Source organism: Dermacentor silvarum, chromosome 4 (assembly GCF_013339745.2).
Source record: "Dermacentor silvarum isolate Dsil-2018 chromosome 4, BIME_Dsil_1.4, whole genome shotgun sequence".
In the NCBI taxonomy this organism is placed as follows: Eukaryota; Metazoa; Arthropoda; class Arachnida; order Ixodida; family Ixodidae; genus Dermacentor; species Dermacentor silvarum.
In genome coordinates, this window is record NC_051157.2 from 14,649,531 (window position 1) to 14,670,202 (window position 20,672).

The following is a 20,672-nucleotide window of genomic DNA, read 5'->3' on the forward strand; positions in this document are numbered from 1 at the left end:
CGCTGTTCGGCGCGCAGCTTACGAACAGCAGGACGACCAAAAGCATCCAGAAAAGACGTCTTGAAGTCTTACCACTTCGGAAAATCTGTTTCATGGTTGTTGCACCATAAGCTGGCCACACCCACGAGGTAGAAGAGCACGTTGCTGAGCTTAGCTGCTTCGTCCCATTTATTGTGGGCGTTTACCCATTCGTAGGTTGTAAGCCAATCCTCAACATTGGTGTCATCCGCACCTGTGAAGATAGCAGGGTCCCTGTGGCAAGGCACACCCGAGCATGGTGCCGGTGCAGGGGGAGGCACTTGTTGGGACGCTTCTTCAGGCATGGTTGAGGGCACAGCGCGGGATCAAAGTTCCATGTTGCAGGTTTTGAGGGCGCAGTACCTCCACCAATTGTAAAGAGTTTATTAAAGCTCGGGGCAGCACAGCGGCGCCAGTCAAACGAGAAGGGGCTTTCAAGCACGAGTGCCGTTGCCGAGCAAAAGCACTGGACCCACTAGCGTCTGGGCCCACTAGAGTCGGACTCACTAGCGTCTCTCTTCGCTACAATATGTATTATATATATGGAGAAGACAAATTGCTCAGAACTATTTCTTTCTTAATCATAGTCACCTACACACATGCATGGTAGGTGTGTTTGAAGACACACACCTGTTTGCGGGCTCGCACACTTGGAAGAAGACAACATATATGAACTATACTTTTTTTTTTCTTGGGCATTGTGGTTGTTTTTTTTATGCTTCCAGGTTTTATTGTAAGATACCTGGTTCATACAGATCACTGCAGATGGTGATTAAATTCTAATGTGAATATTTGTAATGTGATAGTTTCTCAATAATGCAGAGAACTGATGACTGTTATGTAATTTGTGCTACATAACCATTCATATATAAATGGATGGTTATGCAGCATGGCCATATGTACTATATATATATAAATTGAAAAATAAGAGCCATGAGTTGTTCCCAATTGTTCCCTCCCAGTAACTGACCTGCCAATACATTGCTGTCTCCAGTGCCTTCAGATACGTCCCAAGCGGTGTCGATGTGGAGCACGAGAAAAAGAGGTCCCATGTAGCCGGGAGTACACTTGTGAAACAAAGTGCAAAAGGCTTAGGGATTGCCGAAGACACCCATGCAGTCGAAAGGCAAGTGCATTAGTCTTTTATTTTAAAATTTTACCTTGTGAGAAATGCAAATCCCTGAACCATCCCTTTTTCTTTTCATGTTGCCATAAAATTTAAGTGCCGTCCCCAAGTTGGTGCACTTGCTTCTGTGCGCTTTATCTCTGGAGTCCAAGCTGTAGTGTTCAAGCTGTTTGTCCAGGCCACAGCTTCTTCACTTTGCTTGTTGGGAGCAAGCCATGTTAGTCAACTTGTGTTAAGTCATACAATCAACAGCTTGTGGGTTTTGGATAGTTTATGGCAATCCATAGTTATTTTTGGCGTGAAAAAGATAGAACACAAGTGTAAGCCATGTAGTCATTGAAACCCTGCCATAAATGATTAGGACGTTAGGTGGCAGTTGTTTGATCACTGGTGTTGCAGGCGAATGTGTGGGCATGGCAGGCTGTAATGGTTGTGAGAATGGTGCCTGCCTGAGGTGCCCTGACCGTTTTCGGTGGCCTTTCAACCTCTGCAAGTTGTGGTGTCCACTTGGTTGTTTCCCTGGTTTTCCGTGGCAAAAGTGATTGTATGGTAGAGTAAGCACCTGCTAGCACCTCTTGCTCTCACAATGCTTGCACCCCCCCCCCCTCCCCCCCCCGTTGTTTCTTTCATTATGACTTGTTCGGAGATCTTGCGCTTCATGAACTAAGGTCCTCTTTTTTGGAACATACTGTATTTACTCACATAATGAACTCACTTTCTTTCCCGAAAAACATGCGCAAAGTTTGGGGGAGCGTTCATTATGTGGGGTAAAATTTTGAATAATTTTTTTTCTGTGGCTACCTCCGTGAACCATCGATTGCAATGCAAATGCATAAACAGCTGCTCAAAGTAAGGATAGTTTTATCGGCCGTATAAACTTGAAAACATTTGCTAACTATGAAAATAACAAGCATGGTGTCAGCGCGCACAGGCAAACATGAACACATCACACTGGATAACCACGGACGCTCGCTGTCAAAACGTTGGGGTGAGAAAGCGTGGCAGCAACAGCGAGCGAAGTGACCTTCGTGCTGCATATCGCTTCAACGCAAACTGAGCGGTGAGAACGGAGCATGCACAAAGGTATAAGCAACCGTTGCACTGCTAGACTCAGCCCCCGACGCAGATCGCTTTCAATATGTGGTGCGCGCGGCCGCACAATGCGCAGTTGCTGCGTCGCCCCCCTCCCCCCGGCGCCATGCGCACTACGCATTTCCTCCCTGCTTTCCTCCCTCGAATGCGTAAGATTGAGGCGCGATCATCAGCGCCGACGGCAAAAATGCGCCTGGAGTGTCCATATAATTGCTACCGCATTAAAAGTAGGAGACACACAATATGATTCGGTGTCCGATACGGCGTCCGATACAACCGTACACGTTGGACGCCATATCAGACGCCAAATCGTACCGTGTATCTGCTACTTCACGGCAGCAAGTTCAGGGTGCGTTCATTATGTGAGGAACCCGCCGTAGTTGCTCAGTGGCTATGGTGTTGGGCTGCTGAGCACGAGGTCGTGGGATCGAATCCCGTCCACGGCGGCCGCATTTCGATGGGGGCGAAATGCGAAAACACCCGTGTACTTAGATTTAGGTGCACGTTAAAGAATCCCAGGTGGTCCAAATTTCCGGAGTCCCCGACTACGGCGTGCCTCATAATCAGATCGTGGTTTTGGCACGTAAAACCCCAGAATTTTTCATTATGTGAGGAAAAGAAAAAAAACAACTTCTTGATTGGAATTGGAAAAGTTGGGGGTGCATTCATTACATGCGTGCGTTCATTGTGCGAGTAAATACAGTACATTTTTCATCATTATCCTTATTGACGTGAAATTAAACGCTCTACAATTCTAAGCACTTCATTACCTTTTTATGGCTGCACTTGTGCGAAAATAAATTAAATTTGATCAGTGTGAACACAATTTCATTCTAGCAGCCTCTCCTTGTTTGAGGTTATGAAAGTTGGACAGAAAGGGGGGGGGGGGGGGTTATTTTTTAGTTCATTAACAAGCTGAAGAGTGTGAAGCCACAAAGATGCAGTGACACTGCCATCATGTGGCAGTGTAATGCAGGCAAGAAGAAGTATAAGCTAACCGTTTTGGTGTGTGTTTTCTTGGAAGGCGAGATTAGATTAATAGACAGTGCCAAGTTCTAAAAAGTTTCTCTGCAAAAGTTACCCGAAGTGTCCAACAGTGAAGTAGAGAGGTGTCGACATGGTTCATTGGTTCCCTTTGCCTACACTGGACCTCTTTGTTTAGGCATGCAGCTTGCCTGTACAATATTTTGTGTAAGTATAGGAGACAACTGTACTAGCACATGGACATGTTGTTGGTACACCATATTTGTGGGAATGATGACAGCTGCTGTTGCTAATTGATAAAAAATGCAACATAAAAGTAAACCTAATGTTAGGAAAACCGTATTTGGAGAAGGGGTGAGTTACCCTCACTGTTTTTGGCCTTTCAGTGCTGCGATGGCAGATGTCCCCCTTGTGAGCAACCCTGTGGACGCTCCTTGGCTTGCAAGAATCATCGTTGCTCGAGTTGCTGTCATATGGGTGAGATTCTTTATTATAACAGTATTGGCCTACTTACTCATTCCTTCCCCCAAGGCGAGCAATAATCAACAATTCTGCGCCACACAGTTACCTAGGAAAACAGCTTCTGGATGTTGCTTTTCTAAGCTATTGGATCTCGCAAACCACCAGGAAAAAATTCCAAGCATTCATTTCTTCAGTGATACAGATTATATCAGCATCATGCAGCATGCTGAAGTGTGATTACGAAAGTGTTTAGAAGTGCAAATGCTGCATACTTGTGCATCCAATGTGCCAATGCAATAAAAAATGCTACCATGTAGCAACAGCAGAGAGTCATGGCAATAACTGTCTTGACATGCAAGAGTGGCCTTGGCAGCTCTGTGAAAGGAGTTTTGTCTGAGGAGGAATCATTTAAAAAAAAGTGCCATCTTTGGGCCAATGCCGATCAACAGCCAAACTATACCTTGTTTTCTTCACTTGTTTTCAGTAGTAATAAACTTCTTTTGCTGCATACACGTAAGAGAGTGCTATAAGAAGTTATTTCACAGTAGTTTGCTCACACCATACGAGGGTCTTTTGGTAATGGAATTGACTTGTGTGTAATACGACTGTGCTTATACAGTGTAGCCCACTTATAACGAACCCACTTATAGTAAAATAGCGGTTATAACGAAGTGATCTTGATTTCCCGTTCTAATTTCCACATTTTCAATGCCTTTTCGGTCCAGTTTTAACGAAGTAAATAAACGCAACTCAGCAGATATAGCGAAGCATTTTTTTTTTTCGAGAAAAACAGAAAGTCCTTCCATCAAACATCTTTTTGAGCTTTCGCATGAATCAACAAGGCCAAAAAACTACCAATTCTTGGCTCCTTGCGAAAGCTTGCTTCAACACATCACACAGCTGGTGCTGCCAGGTCAGTCTCTAAACCAAGCGAGCACTTCCTCCTTTTTTTTTTTCCATTTCAGGCAAGCCGGCCGCCAGGTACATGAGCTGGATTAATGCCCTGGCGGTCCGCCTGCCGCCGCTTGTGTTGCTTCTCCATCCTTCTCGCACGGCGCTCGGGAACTTGATCATGAGAAGAACCCAGAACCTCGATAACGCGCACAGAACCCGTAGCAATTAAGTCAACCAGCGCACTTCGCATGGCCATAACATGGAATCCGATTTTGACGGCAGTTTTTCCGGAAAAAAAAGTACATAAGTCGGTGTCGCACCGTTCTATAAGACGCACCGATGAAAAATTCAGAAAAAAAAAATGCGTCTTATACATTGGAAAATACGGTACCTGAGTTTCGAACCGGACATTTGCGCTCAGTTGGACAGTGTTGAGGCCGCTGTTCTGAAACGCGAAACACGTGCAGTGGACCCTCGACCACTTTTTTCAGAGGGCGTAAATAAAATTTTCTGCTTGGTCTACTTGATGCTTGATTTTTTTTTAGAGTCCAGATATAGCGAAGTAATTTCTGATTCCCGCCAACTTCGTTATAACCGGGCTACACTGTAGTACTAAAATATTTACAGTTAGTCATCCTAGGCTATAAAAAAGTAATGGTTATACCAAGCTTTCCTATAATGAGGTTTTACTGTATTATGATACAGATGGCTCACAGATGTACCCCTTTTGTATGTGAAAGAAAGGGGCTTAAATTTGAAGGGATGGAGATTTTAAACAGGCACACTTGGGCACATATGTGCTGCATTTATGAGTGCACTAAAGAATAGTGGTAAGTGGAGTGCACTTGCCCATTTTATGTTAATTTACGTCCATCCTAGTACAACTAGGCGCTAGCTATATGCTCATGTGCAGTCATGTCATCAGCACTGTTATGCACTTACAAAATAGAATCCTCCCTATTTGCCAGGCGGCACATAACTGGAATGAATGCTAAAGCATGTTTCCTAAAATTTCTAGGCATACTTGCATTGCCATGCCTTGCCAAGTTCACCTAAACTCTGAATAAAGTTTACTCCCTTTAGGGTGTATCTTTGTCCCCCCCAAAAATCTTCTTTTTGGCTTGAGTTTCCTTTTTTTGAAAACTCTGTGCTCGCTACTTTCCGGTTAGGAATGCAATGTCACGCTGATAACATGCTTGCCATTAGTGACCTGGAACTACTGGACACACAGCATTAAAGACAGGGAAGGCAAGCGAGATGACGATTATTGTTTAGGCACAAGATAAGCTCCAAAGAGTGCAAACTTTTTTTATAGTGTAGTCAAGTAAAAGTTGTCTAGGCAAACTCTCTATTCTGAGAACTCTGGCTTACCTTTCCTTTATAGCAGTAATAGCCACGACTGAGTGAGTGTGTTGTTGCAAAAACCCTGGTCTTACTGCATTCTTTGGCATGTGGAACTTAGCACAGAAATGTGTATGGCATGCAATGTTGCTGGCCCTCTGGGTTCTAGGTCCCTGCTATCCATGCAACGAGAAGGTTGAACTAACTTGTCGATGCAAGGCCACCAAGGTAGCTGTGCCTTGTGGACGGGAGCGAATGACCAAGGCACCTGCCTGCCATCAGCCCTGCAGGTCAGTTAGAATTTTATTTTTGCTTGTCTTTAGATTTTAATTTAAACAACTGCTAAGGAAAAAACAATTTCACATGTCAAAGGTGTTGGATTCAGCCTCTTCATCCCTCTCTCAGACACACCTTTGTATGGAGATGCAACTTGTTTCATACAATGGCAGAAAAATAAATAAAATAAAGGAAGTGACTGCCTGTAATTGGAACCCACTGTTAGTGAAGACACTGTGGTTTTGTGTTGACGTGCAAAAGCACACATGTTCAGTGGATTACAGCATGGAAAAAAAGAAGAGAGAACATTGAGGGCGCATTCGTGCAGAGGTGAGTCATTGTCATTCATGGCCCGACAGGTGCACACTGCATACCTGCCCTCAAAAGCTTTCAGAAAGCACATGGTATGTGTAGAAAGGCTCAACTAGTTCACTGCCCATGTGTCGAGCTTGGAGTTGAAGTGCATTTCGTAAAGGCTTAAGCTCAGGATCAGAGTGCATTCGTCATTTGCAAGCTCAATGCTTAAAGGGATACTAAAAGCAAATACTAAGTCAATTTGGGCTGTTAAAATACCATTCCACAAACCTCGAAGCGCTTGTTTCGAGACAAATGAAAACTTACTTAGGTTAAGAGAAAATTGTGTCTGAAGGTTCCGCATACCTTTAGCACAATTCAAATCGCCCGTGCCCAAGCGGGAAATGGTGATGTTGTGTACACCATCACTGCCCTTCACTGCTGTCGGTGAGAAAAGTGGTGCCTGACAGATGGCGCTACGGTTCTTTGCACAAAATGCAGAAGCACGGCCATAGAGAAACCGAGCCAAGACAGAGCTTTGGCTTTGCCGCCGGCAGCTGTTCTTGGTCAAGTATTCTAGGGACCATAGCCAAGTCGCGTGGACTGTTCGGGTATCCTGCGACATCACCTAAACGTGGCATTCTCTGCTACTTGCAGTTTGTGTGAGTTTCGCGAGCCAGTAAAACTAGCGCAGCACTACGCGATATCGAAACTACTGAAATACAAAAGTGCGAGCGGTGCAGAGTAGAGCGAAAACAAAACGTTGTTTCGACCACCCGCATCATTGTGAAGGGTAACATCAATGAGTTGGATTTATAAAAATCAAGTAGAACTGGAGAAGTAGCATTTTCTTCCATCTTAAAATGCAATTCAATTTTCTTTTTATTACAAGTGGTTGAGTACTAGTGACAGAATTGTGAAGAGTACCTACGTCGTCGGTCTAGTACTTGCATGAATGTCCCAGGGGAGTCTCAAATCGTGTCCCACATTTACCTAAATTTCTCGATTCCTAAAGCTCTGTTTGCAATAATATTGATGCCTTAGACATTCTCGATCTATCGCTTTAGCTTGACTTAATATTTGCTTTTAGTGTCCTTTTAAGCTGTGAAATAGTTCAGCTCTTTTGTAGGTACTGTGCTAAAAAAAAAACTGAGCAGTTGTTCACATGCAGACACAAAAAAAAATTCCTAGTAATAATTCTATAAGGTGGAGTTTTTATACAAAATAGCTGTACTCTTTTTGCATGAAAATTAAAAGTGTGAAATTTTTAGCGACCGTTTTATTATTTAATAATACTGGGGCTTAGCCACGGTTGTCTGCCCACAAGGTAGGACTAAACAATTTCAGACCATAAGATATATGGCCTGAAATTGTTCAGTACGAACTGACTAGCCCAGCAACACATACTACTGAGATATAACTGCCTGTCCATAAGACTGAAAAAAAAAAAAAAAACATTTTTATAGTGTTGTGACTTGCAATGTAGTCGTGCTTTGCTCTAAATAGCTGAATTTTACTGCCACTTGTTTCATGTTGACACTAGAGCTCATGCTACACCACGTGATTTGTCTTTTGAAAATGGATTCTCTGTGATTGTAGCAGCATGTGGCAGTCTTTCGTGCCACATGCAAGAAAGAAAATTGCATTTGAACTGGAAGACATTTCAAGAGATTTGACAGCGGCTTATCTTTCTGTATTACTATTTCCTTATGATGGAAAGCATGATTTGCTTAAGTGCATTTGTACTATTATGTATTTGGTTGTGTATTCCTATTGATGTTCTTTTAAAATCGAAGTTGATGTGAGTTAGATAGTATTTTATGGGTTTTTTTTTTTTTGTATAGTTCTTTAGGGTGTCCCAGCTAACGTTAGCCAAGCTGTTCAATGAAAAAAAAAAAAAACACAAACATTGTGCAAGATATAATTTTGAGACCTATGGTGTTCGGTTGTTATAACTCTGGCGACCGAACATTGTAGGTCTTATAATTGTATCTTGCACTGTGTTTTTTAAATATTTTTTTTTCTTTTTTTGTTGAACAGCTTGGCTAATGTTAGCTGGGACACACGGTATATAACCTGCATTATTTATTCTACCTATTCTTGTCAGTATTTGCTGCAGCTTAAAGTGATGCTATTAATAAACCTATACTTTCTTTGAATACACAATGAATACGCACATTTTGTATGCAACATTTTGTTAGTTTTACATGTGTGCGTGTGGCCAACTGCTGATAGAGGAAACAGACCTAATAAAGTTGAAAGGTGGCTTTTTGTCTGCACATTGTATGGTTATAAAACAAAGTTTAAAGTTCAGTTAATAGTTTCTCAAGTCCTTTCTCCTGGAAAGGAACCCACGCTAACGTCTTTGTTTGTGCGTGCCGTCTTCAGCATCCCTCCAGAATGCAATCATGAGAAGCGAGACCCACATTCCTGTCATGATGGTCGTTGCCCGCCTTGCACCCAGAAGTGCAACCGCACGCTAAAGTGTGGCCACATATGCAAAGCTCGCTGCCACTCGGCTGTCTGGACCAAAATTGTACCCAAGCAGGTTTGTTCTATTGCAATTGTTATTTGGGGAATGTGCATGAAGTATCCTAATCCATGCATTATGTTTGAAAACAACTTTTTTTTTCTTTTCTGAAAGTGTGTGTTTTTTTTTTTTCAAAGCATGCGCGGATGCATGTGGTTATAGCTGCTGCATAATTCGGGTAACTATATCCTGCAAAAGTATAAAGTTATGAGTTGTTTTCATGCAGTTTATCTGGAAGAGATCTTGTCACCAAGCTTGAAATCAGCATAGCAGTACTCGCATGCTCACTTGTTTAGGAAGGCTACACCTTCTTCTTCTTCTTTCTGGGGTTTTACATGCCAAAACCAGTTTTGATTATGAGGCACGCCGTAGTGGAGGGCTCCGGAATAATTTTGACCACCTGGGGTTCTTTAACGTGCACTACAACGCAAGCACACGGGCGTTTTTGCATTTCGCCTCCATCGAAATGCGGCCGCCGCGGCCGGGAATCGATCCCGCGATCTCGTGCTCAGCAGCGCAACACCTTAGCTGACTGAGCCACCCCGGCGGGTGAAGCCTACACCCAGTTGTTCATATGGATGTACAGTCGAACCTCGATATAGTGAACACGAATTAACAAAGTAAATATAAAATTTCATTTGTCATGCTTTATTTCATTGAGATATTATAGTGCTATAACGAAACCTAACATGTGGGATTTGACAGATTATAAAGTTTCGAAACTGGTATCATTTATAGCAAAGCAAATTTTGTTTGCATGCAGCTCAAAATATTTATTTTGGTAGCACAAATGTCATATACTGTCACCAACCGATTTTTCGTGTGGCCGATTTTTTGGAGCTGCATGACTATTCAGACTTCCTTGTGCATTTTCACCTACCTCTAGAACCAATGTATAACACCAGTTGAAATGATGGATACTGCCACATGGTTTTTTGGACATAATCAGTGTAGGACATAATCTGTGTGCAGGATGCTGCAAACACGGCAGCCGTGAACAAAGTTGCTGCCACGTCGGCTCAGCATCGAAGTGAAACTTTGTGTGCCGACTCTTGTTGAAATGGCGCTGGTTAGGCATAGTGGCCTGGGCACTTTGGCTGTGACAAATTTGCTTACAGCCAATGGAGCTACTGGCCTTGTGGGGAGCCTTCCGTCAATATGTTCATACTGATAGACTTCATCGGCAATTTAATGTGAGCTTACACGCACATGCTAGACTGGTGGCTTTAGCAGCGGAGTTCAAGTTTGCGTGTGGCCCCTTTGGTGTCCAAAAAATCAGTCTGTGGCTGTACTCATTAAGGGCAATTTGAAATGGCACATTATGGATGCATGGACATGTTTTAGCCAGTGGTTTGGCTTGGTTGGACCGCAGCTAATGGGCCGTTGCTGTATGATCACAGGGATCACACGGCAGCATGTTAATGACGGTGTGAAGCACATTTCTCTAATTTGTTGTTCCCCTGCTACATATCAGCATGGCAAGCTGCTGACAAGCCATCAAAACTTGCAGAAAACCCCTTGCTGGTCCATCGGAGACAGCACACTTGCATTTCTTTCGCCTACGCCTGGTCGTGTTTTTTCTTTTTTTCTTTTCTTGTTCTTCAATATTAGCGTGTGTGCTTATAATGGATATTGGATAGAACAAAGGTATTTGTGTGTCGGACGCAACATTGTTATAACATCGTTCAACTTTATATCAAAATACATATATGTATTGTCATCTCTGGTTTGCTTCACAAATATGTTGGGTAAGATTGCACCACTAAGGTGAATGGGCCTTTACATCTAGAGTCAAACCCGGTTATAACGAACAGCGTGATTCAACGTTATTTGTTCGATATATGGAGTAGTTTGGCTTAACCGAACCCGCTTATAATGAACTTGAGCAGCAAGTTTGTTATACGCGATCTTGTGAACAGTGAAGCGAAAACATGCTAACAAAGAAAAACCATGCCACTCGTCGTGAATAATTACTTCAAAAGCAATTTATTGCACAGAAAAGTGGCAAATCACTGCAGTAAGGCAGTGATTTTTGCCTGTACACTTCGTTTAGCTTTATCAATGAGGGTTGTATTTTCGACACGCGACATCTTTTCAATGAACTCCAGTCCGCTTCCCTGTATCCCCGAGCAGTATCGTTGCAGCATGTCGGCAGCAGAAAGGACTTCATGTAACGTCAGTAGAGGGCGATCGTCTTCCGGCGGTGGCTCGTCGGCTGCACCAGGCGTTGGCAACAATGTCCGAGTCCAGCGGGCTCGCCGTCACAGCTAAGTCGTCGTCAGCCATAAAAAAATCCTCGAAGGCAACATATTCTGGCACAGCATCTGGAACGTCGGCGAGCTCTTCCCATAGCATGGCAAACTCACTGTTGTCTTGCACTGACCGGGCGGTGCAGCTGCTTGGTGACTGTAGGAGACTACCCAGAACCGGCGGAGGAGCACGTTTGCGGCTGTTTGGTGACAGATCGTGCACGCTCAAAGTTCGATGTATCCAATGTCTGGTTCGTTATAAAAAATACATTTTACGTGCATAATGATAGGATAACTTGGAGTATTCGATAGAGAGCATATTTCGCTCTGTCCGAGTTCGTTATATTCGGGTTTGACTGTAGCAGCCTTCTCTGCTAGCTTTGGTGCAATATGCTGTTGTGGCATGTTGTGTACATGCGTGGAAAGCTTCATGTGCAAAGATGGGAAATATGCAGGGGGAAAAAAAAAAGTGCTAGTTAAACCTTCATATAACGAAGTCAATGAAATCGGCACCTCACTTCATTATATTGAAATTTTGGTAAAGAAATTAAACCTTTTATAAAAGAAAAGTACAGTAATCGGTGGATTTTTCTTGCCAGGAAGGTGCTGTAAAAGTTTCTTAATTACCGGGCAGTTGAAAAAAATGTGGTTGATCCCTCTTATATAGGAATCGGTATAGAACACGAAAGTGAAACGTGTCTTCACAGAAGTAGTGTAATGTTTATTGCACATTGATATATAATGTCTATTGGTGTTTTGTGGCTAAAGCGCCCTTAGGCGTTGATGCACCCACGCTGACGCCTGGTGGCACGTCTCCTCCATCACGACTACCAACGTCGATGACCATGAGCAACCGTCGTGCATATGGAAGCTGCACTACGCTGCACACGCTAGCACAACGCGAAAGACGAAGCACGTAACTGACACACTAATACAACGCGCAAGACAAAGCACGTAACTGAATCGTCACCGAGTCAAATCAGCGCGTACAGCGCGTTGTAATTGCAGCCTCCGCGATCAACTTCAGAAACATTTTCAGAGCTAATTGCGGAGGCCACGCTCCGCTGTGCTGAGTACGGTGAACGCCACCTAGGTGGCGTTGGTAGTGCTTCTTGATGCCAGCGTCCCTTCGAATGCTGGCATCGAGGCGTCGTAGTGCTGAGACCACCGAAGCGTTCACTGTCGGTGCGCGTTAGTGTCATAATGCAGTACTTCTCTTTTCTGCTCGTAGGCGGCGGCACCGCCCCGAGCAAGAGCGCGGGTACACGGAGGAGTGTTAGATATATAAGGCGCGTCTGTGTAGCTCTCTGCAAATGCGTTTGTGGCGCAATGGGTTAAACGCTCGGCGATCTATCGTCGCGGACCGAGAGGTCGTGGGTTCGATTTCCAAATTTTGCATGTTTGTGGAACTTTTTCTTCTGGTTTCTTTCTTTGTATTATGTTCTATGACGTATTTCCGTGACGGAAATACGTCAGTGAAGTCTTGGTGGACTCCGGCATAAAACACTTTCGTGTTAAAAAATGCGCTGCAATGACAAAAAAGTCAGTTTCGCCCAAAAGGTGAAGCATTAATAGCAACAGTAAAGTATTACACAACTGCACGAAGTAAAGTTAGTAATTTTATCGGCCATATAAATTGCAATAAACATTCTTATATTAATTGAATAAGAAAGCATGGTGTAACACGCAAACAGGCAACATGAACAGATCTCACTCGTTGACCGCGAACACTCGCTGTCACGATGCTGGCGTGATGGAGAGCGCAAACAGAGGGGAGCTAATGTATCTACTGGCTCTCTACAACGCGCCTCTGAAACTTGAGATTACATGACTTCCAGCACTGGGTGTGTGTAATGACGGTGCACATGTGTGGTCCATGTATGTGCAGCCACAGCTACGCTTTATCACATTATCCCCAATGTTTGGATCTCTTCTTCACACTCAACATGTTTATCACCATCATTACCTTTCTCAGTGCTCTAGAATATCTAACCGTTATCATTAATGACCCTTTTTTTTCTGTGTAACCCCTGTCAGCACCTCCATATAACTTGCACGCTTATGCATAAAGTGACATGACATTGTCTATGAGGGCTATTGCTTCAATTTCAAACAATGCTTTCCAGAATAAAAGGATGAATGCACCCAGCGTTCCCCGCATCCTGTTTCTTCGCCTTCCTAGAAAGTTTCATGTTACATGACATTGCAAGCATGTATGTTAACTAGGAGGTGTTGAGCTGGTTCAGTGCCTCCTCCTCCTTTGGTCATCATTGTTGTTTTTTGTGCTACTAGTATTTAATTTACTTGTGATTGTATATCGACACTGCAAATGTTGTCCCAATTCTTCTGTATTTTTTATTCTACTTCTTGCAGAAATCTTGCATAAGTGCTTTGGGTATGTGTTTTGTGCATCCGTGTTTATAGCATGTACAGTCTCCTGCATTTTTTACTATATAGCACGAGCACACTGTGATATAGGCGTGCGTCGTCCTGAAGGGAACAGCTTTGCAGATGATGCTTGCACTGCAGAGTGCTTTGTGGACCTGTGCTCGTCGCTCTGGTATTGCTGATTTTCATCATTGTAAGGCACTGCAATAGCGTGTGGTTGGCGCTCGCGCAATATAGTTAAAACTGCGGTAGGCTGTACGAGGTTACATGAAGTACTTGTTTTGGTTTTCTCAAGTTTATTTCTAATTAGGCAAAGTATCTTTGATACATTGAGTGTAGGATGTATATAAAGTGTTCATGCTTTCTTGCCTAATGTAAAATGGGCGAGACCCATGTCAAGCTTTTTTTTTCTGCTTTATTTTTGTTTGTCTCACTTCTTTCGTCAGGCTGTACTGAGGGAAAATAAATGTTATATTGAAAGATTATTTGACAAGAGCTTTAGTTCAGGTGAACGTTGTGGCGTGGAGTCTCTAGACACCGGCTGTGAGCAAGTTGTACAACCAGCCAATTTTTTTAAGGGGCAACGTGTTGGACCATGGGAACCTTTGGCTGCAATTCGAATGGAATTGGTCTCTCAACCCTGCCCGCCGTGTCCTGTGCCCATGCAACTGGCCTGCCGTGGCAAACATTCCGTAAGAACTGCTTTTATTCTGCAAATAGTGTTCTGGTCGTACTTCTCGCATTGAGACAAGTTTAGCGCTTTAGCGTTTCAGTTCTTCAGATTATGCAAGTTGATTTCAGCCAGTGGCTCTTGCAGCAACACTACAGTAAGCTGAGTATGCAGGCAGTGAAATGTAGCACTGAATATAGCTTTAAATGTTATTTGCAACATTCTTGGTGCTTAAAATTTCTAGTTGGCCCGCTTCACTACTTAGACTATGGGTACTGGCTCCCATGTATTGCTTAAAGGAGTACGTCCCAAAAAATTTTCTGTTATGCTTCTTTTTAATTACAGTAGGCTTCCGTTAATACGACTCCGCTTGATTTGATTTTTCAGTTAATTCGATCTCACCTGAAAGTCCGGGACAGTGCTCATGCATTTCTATGGGCCCAATTTTTCGTTATTTTGATTCTAAAATTGTCCTTCGCCAGATAATTCGAACTTTCCTAGTCAGCACCCATGTGCCTGACCCCTATGGTGACCCCAATAGCGGTTTTTTAGTGGCAGTGTCTGTATCGGTGGAGCTTAAGGGACACACGTCATCTCCCACCAAAATTCCTATTTTCGGCCAGCCCTAGGAGGATTTTCAAGCAATAACAGTAGCTCACAATGTCTGATTATGCTATTTATCCGGTCCTAACCAGCACCTTTTTTTTTCTTTTTCCGAAGAAAATTTGGCCGAAAATTGCCTGTGCGATGCAATCGTAATACATAACCAAAACTGCCTTTGCAGCGTGTGTATGCTTTACAGCATAACACATATGTACTGCGGCAAAGTTGACTTCAGAAAACCGGTCGCCATTGTGCAGCACATTTTTCTTGCTAAGAAAACGAGTGTGCGTTAGATTTATACTTTGTTTAGGAGCTTTAATGGTCATTTCTACGTTAGTTTTCTACTTTGGGCATATAGAAAGTGAGTGCGCGGCTGACTCGGGGGCATGTTAGACTCTTGCAATTACTGCCAAGTGAATCAGCGGTGTGTTGACATTTCTTATGCGTCTTGTTTAATTCGGCCCACCGAATAATTTGATCAATTTTATCCATACCGCAGGGTCGAATTAATGGAAGTTGACTGCATTAGGTAGCTGTCGACTCCATAATTACGACTCGAGATCGCCTCAAATATTTAATTACAGCGCCTTTTAAACAACCCATTCAAAGCAAGCGTCAAGTACAGGACAGCTTTGGACAGGAAAAAGGAGACAATACGTCGCCAAAAGTGGAGGTGGCGATCACATGTATCACGAACAACTTAAGAGCTCGCCAGTCAGCCCGTGTGATGTTTGAAGGCCATGCAGTGACTGCGTCATCAGAAGCTGTAAAATATGCCCTATCAATTGTGCTGTTTTCTTAAATGCAGGACGCGCTCTCCCCTTGAGCAAAGTATTGTTCCTATTCAACAGCTTAGCTTTTACCATTGCGGAAACCTGCACACCCCTACCACTGCTGTACTTGACTGCGCTTTCCTTTCCTTGGAGCCCATTTCTTTATTTCAAACATACTAATATGTTATCTGCTCGGTGCATTATAGGACCTGTCCAACTGGACTTCTACTTCTTAATATCATTCAGAATGTCACCAACACCTGCACGCCCTCCAATCCATACTGCTGTCTTCCTGTCTCTTAATGTTAGTATTAGGCATAATTATGCCTATTATTTTACCTTGTCAAGTGCTAAATGAAAACACACTACGGCTGCAGGACGGCCATAGTGTGTGTGTGTACACCCCAGTAGTATCTGGTATCACGAGATTAGCACAAGTTTCGGTGGCGTGATGAGTCTCCTTTTTCACTCCTGAAGCTGTGCTGCTCCTTGGGCGCATTTTCAAATGGTGGCATAAAATGTAACATGAATTATGACTTTTGCAATCTTGGGGAATTGAGGCTGCATAGCGTAATTACTGTGCCAAGGGCTTTCCAATAAAGCAATAAAAACAAGACAAAAATTTCCTGTCAGTACTTCTTTAACCTCTGCCCTGCTGACATTTGCAAACTGTATTGGAAGGATGCATAGGCATGACTAGCTATCAACATACGAGAGTGACATTTGCCAAACACTGATGACTGAACTTATCTGATAAATGAGCAGTATTAACAAATAATCTCATAATTGAGAATTGTTGTAGTATCTCATTTTGGGGAGGCAGGATAATTGTTAATTTAGTTTTATTGATAATGTAACTGAGCTTGCTATTATATATCTGTTGTATCTGTGTTAAAAAAGAGCTATAAGTTGTTGAAAATTAATCAAATTAATGCATTCGTGCATTTTTCATTGCATTAGTGCATTCATTATTATATTTTGGGGGTTTATTTAATTAACGCAAAAGCTTTCATTCATGCAGATTAGCACATTCCCTTGTTCAGAGCTGCGGCCATACTCGTGCGGGAAGCCCTGTGGTCGATCCTTGACCTGTGGTAACCACACTTGCACCATGGAGTGCCATGAAGTCGAAGGAGCACCCAATGATTCACAGGTATGATGGAGAGAGAGCATCGAAAATGTGATGGTAATGGTTATTATTAGCACATTTGACTGGTCACTTTCGAGCGCTCTTGCTGTGTGGTTTACATTCGGCTGGTCAGAATCAAGCACTCAAAACACTTTCATCTGGTTTATTCAAAGGGCTGCGCTCCAGCTCAAAGCGCTTAGAGGGGCTCTCACCTTCAAAATGGGAGCGTGACCTAGATTCTACAGAATATCCTGATCACATAGCTCATCCCATTGCTCTGGGAGAAGCCAAACATTCGGCTCGATTTGGCTTTCTCTGGCTCCAATTTGAGAAGGTCTCACATCTCTGTGAACCAAGTTGGAGCGCAGTAGGAACCAGTCAAATGTACTATAAATGTGATTGCCTTTATAATGGGTTAATAATTCCAATTAAATTTATTTTCACAATTTTATTAATATATACGGTTGTTGAAAGTGCATTTGTATCCCTAGAGATCCACTAGGTCGGATCCAGTGTTTTAGTTCGCACTATACATTGGAAACTAGTTGATACGATTCTGCATAGTACGTTTTTCGGGATAATACGTTTTTTTCCTTATATACGATTTTGTTCTCACATACGATTATTTTTGGATAATACTATTTTTGGATGATACGTTTTATTTTCCTATTCCCGTGAAGATCGTATCAATGAGATTCCACTGTAAATTTATTCTCTCCATTGCTGCTGTGTGCGCCATAGCCTTAACTCCTTAACTTTTTCCTTACCAGGACTATAGAAGTCAATTAATTTGATTGACATTTGTTATACATGCTGTTCAACATATCCGTTTGAATTCTTTTACTATCAGCACCATGCACTGCCTGAAATGATGAATGAACTTTAGCTATTCATTAGATTTGACAATTTTTAGCAGATTGAGGAGTCTGGGAAAATAAAACTTTGGCCAGAGGTATATAGTCGAAACTAGCCTCCAGTGCTCCTAGCACTTCCTTAATGAAACGATAAAAGATTTGAGCTTTGGTCGACTCGGCAACCTAATTTTTAAATGACAGCGGCAGTGAAGACAGAATCTTCTATTGGGTTGCCTAATATTACAACCTGACGTCTAGGCTGTTTTAACGATGCCTCAAACAACGGTAGATGTCCAACAGTGCGTGTTATTTTGATAATTGTTTTTGACTAATACTGTAAATTGTTAAACTGTGCGAAGAAGACGGGACGGGAACAGAAACGTAGGCGCACACACAAAGCGCAGTACAATACCAAGTGCAACTTTATTTTTCTAACCATGGGGGTTGCTTTTATCCATCAGTGTTTCGACAACGTATGTACAAATTATTACAAGCAATCCTTCCCACCGTGTGTGGTTTTCACTCGCGCAAGAGCACGCAGTTGGTTTCAGGTTGACCTTTGACTGAACCTTGACTAGCAGTCTAATCTCTTGCATTTTGAATACCACCCATGGTAGTGCCCTTATTCATTGCTGTAAAATATTGTGCAACACTCGACATTAATCTACAGTACTCTACAGTAACTGAACAAAGCACGTGGAGGCTTCAGCGCCAGTTGAACGTGCACTAGATCAGCTTGCATGCACAGAAAGGCTGATTTAATGCAATAATCAAATACAGTGGAATCTCCTTAATACGATTCTGCATAATACGTTTTTCAGGATACATTTTTTGTTCTTTTCCCGGCCATTGTCTTATAGGACCAATGTATTTCGTATAATACGATTTTTGGATGATACATTTTATTTTCTGTTTCCCATGAAGATCGTATCAACGAGATTCCACTGTATGAGGAGGCTTCTGCATGATCCCTAACCTGACAGCCATTGCTTCGCAAGCCTAGAATTTGCAGTAAAAAAAAAATGAACCACATGCCTGCTGCAATGAGTAAAAACAAATGCTCCCTGCACAACAGGAACTTTCCTGTTTTCACATTTGCTAAGCTACTGCTTTCCTGCTTAGCATGGGCATCATGGCTAGTAGTGACACCAACAAATCTGCACAATAATTCTTTTTGCGTGACTTACAAAAGTTGGAAATTAGGAGCCAGGAGCATATTTCATATTTTTCAGATATCTTTACTCTCATTACTAATTATAGCACATTAGCAAAAAACACTAAATTAATACTTTCATTCATGTTTCTTGAGGTTCTTCTTTGAAGTTTTAACAAAGAATTCTCAAACTGTCTGAGCAATTCACTGATTCAAAGCACCAGTGATCAGGCTATAATATTATGTATCATGGTATATGTTGCAACTACTATGTCTTGAACTAAAACATTAATATGTCAAAGCACCAAACATGAGCCCATTTCTAGTGGTAAGGAAAGAGTTAAGGGCTCTTTCTTTTTCTTCTCGAAAACCAGTACCAAAATGGCAAAATTTTTAATGACATGAAATGCTTCAAAACATGCTTGGAACACAAAAAATATATCTGGAAACCTTGTACGGCAAATAATAATTAGTTATTTACTATTATGAACTGCCACTCCTTGAAACTTTATGGAAAAGATTGTTTGGATTGCAGTGTTCCTCAACTAATACTGTGCTAACTACTGAGAACTACCAGCGGTATTATAGCGCTCAAAACATGGCACCCCGAATCGCCCTTTCTCACCCCACATATTCCAGATCCTGGTTTCCTTGCAGATGTTTTTCCCGATGCTGCCCCATTTCAGGTAGCAGACGACACAACGGCGCGTCCGTGTCGGGCACACTAGCTGCCAAATTGTGTGAAAAATCTCAGTGAAAGTGCAGATGATACAACAGTTACTACCATCTATGTTATGAAAGTAAAATCACCCTTTGATGGCCTCTTTTCATCATAAGCTATTGAGAAAGTGGTGAAATATTCATGACGAGGAGAGCTTTTCTTGAGCCAAAAAGTGGCAGTTGCTCGTGACGAGCTGAGGTCATCAAGAACCCTCGAGGGCTTAAAGGGCCATTAAAACGTAAACATTGAATCAATATACAGTTCATTTTCGTTAATTTGACCCTGACAGAACCACCAAAATTTATTGAATTATCCAGCAGGTCGAATCAAACAAGATGCATAAAAAACGTCGGAACACACATTTCATTCACTTGGTAGTATTTGCCCGATTCTAACAAGCCCCCGAATCAAATGCACGCCCGCTCTCTATGGGTCCAAAGGGGAAAACTAAGATAGAAATTACATTAAAGCTCCTAAACAAAATAGAAATCTAATGCGCACCCAATTCTTTAGCAAGAAACATAGTGCGAGGGTTTAATATGTGTTGCACACTGCGGCTGGTTTCCGGCCGCAGTGTCTTCGCCGCAATACAGCCGTCTTATGTGGACAGGTTACAAACGCTGCAAACACGGTTTTGATTTTGTGTCCAGTTGCACCGTGCAAGCAGTTTATAGCCCAATGATCTTGGGAAAAAGAAAAGGAGGCATGCATTTGAATTCGGTAAATGCTGTAATCAGACATTGTGAGCTACGGTTATTGCTTGAAAATATTTCTAGGGCAGGCTGAAAAATGGTCATTTTCGACGAGAGATGACGTGTGTTCAACACATTCACTGCTCCGCTGAGACGTGCTGCCACTAAAGGGGTTGCTATTGGGGTCACCCTAGGGGTCAGGCGCTTGCATGCTGACTGGTGAAGCTCGTATTATCTGGCGAACGCCAATTTTAGGATCGAAATAACGAAAGCTTGGGTCCGTAGAAATGCATGGGTGCTGGCTGGGCCCTTTGGTCGAGATCGAATTGAACGTAAAATATAATTAGCTGGAGTTGAATTAATGGAAGTGTACTGTATATCGTTTGGTTACCCTTCTAGAGACCTTGCAATGTTAGTTTTATA

The 20,672-nt window shown here is 42.6% G+C and overlaps 2 protein-coding genes across 2 annotated transcripts in view; one reads left to right on the top strand and one right to left on the bottom strand.

Annotated features, from left to right (window-relative positions):
- Nucleotides 1–20,672, bottom strand: part of LOC119449490 (post-GPI attachment to proteins factor 2-like) — a 354,194-nt gene that overhangs the window by 306,294 nt on the left and 27,228 nt on the right. The window lies entirely within an intron of this gene.
- Nucleotides 1–20,672, top strand: part of LOC119449489 (NF-X1-type zinc finger protein NFXL1-like) — a 54,036-nt gene that overhangs the window by 23,067 nt on the left and 10,297 nt on the right. Inside the window, exons 10-15 of the mRNA XM_037712669.2 lie at nt 1,013–1,144; nt 3,607–3,697; nt 6,087–6,207; nt 8,876–9,035; nt 14,233–14,346; nt 16,722–16,853. Of these exons, the coding sequence (XP_037568597.1) occupies nt 1,013–1,144; nt 3,607–3,697; nt 6,087–6,207; nt 8,876–9,035; nt 14,233–14,346; nt 16,722–16,853 (750 nt within the window). The remainder of the gene's footprint in view (nt 1–1,012; nt 1,145–3,606; nt 3,698–6,086; nt 6,208–8,875; nt 9,036–14,232; nt 14,347–16,721; nt 16,854–20,672) is intronic.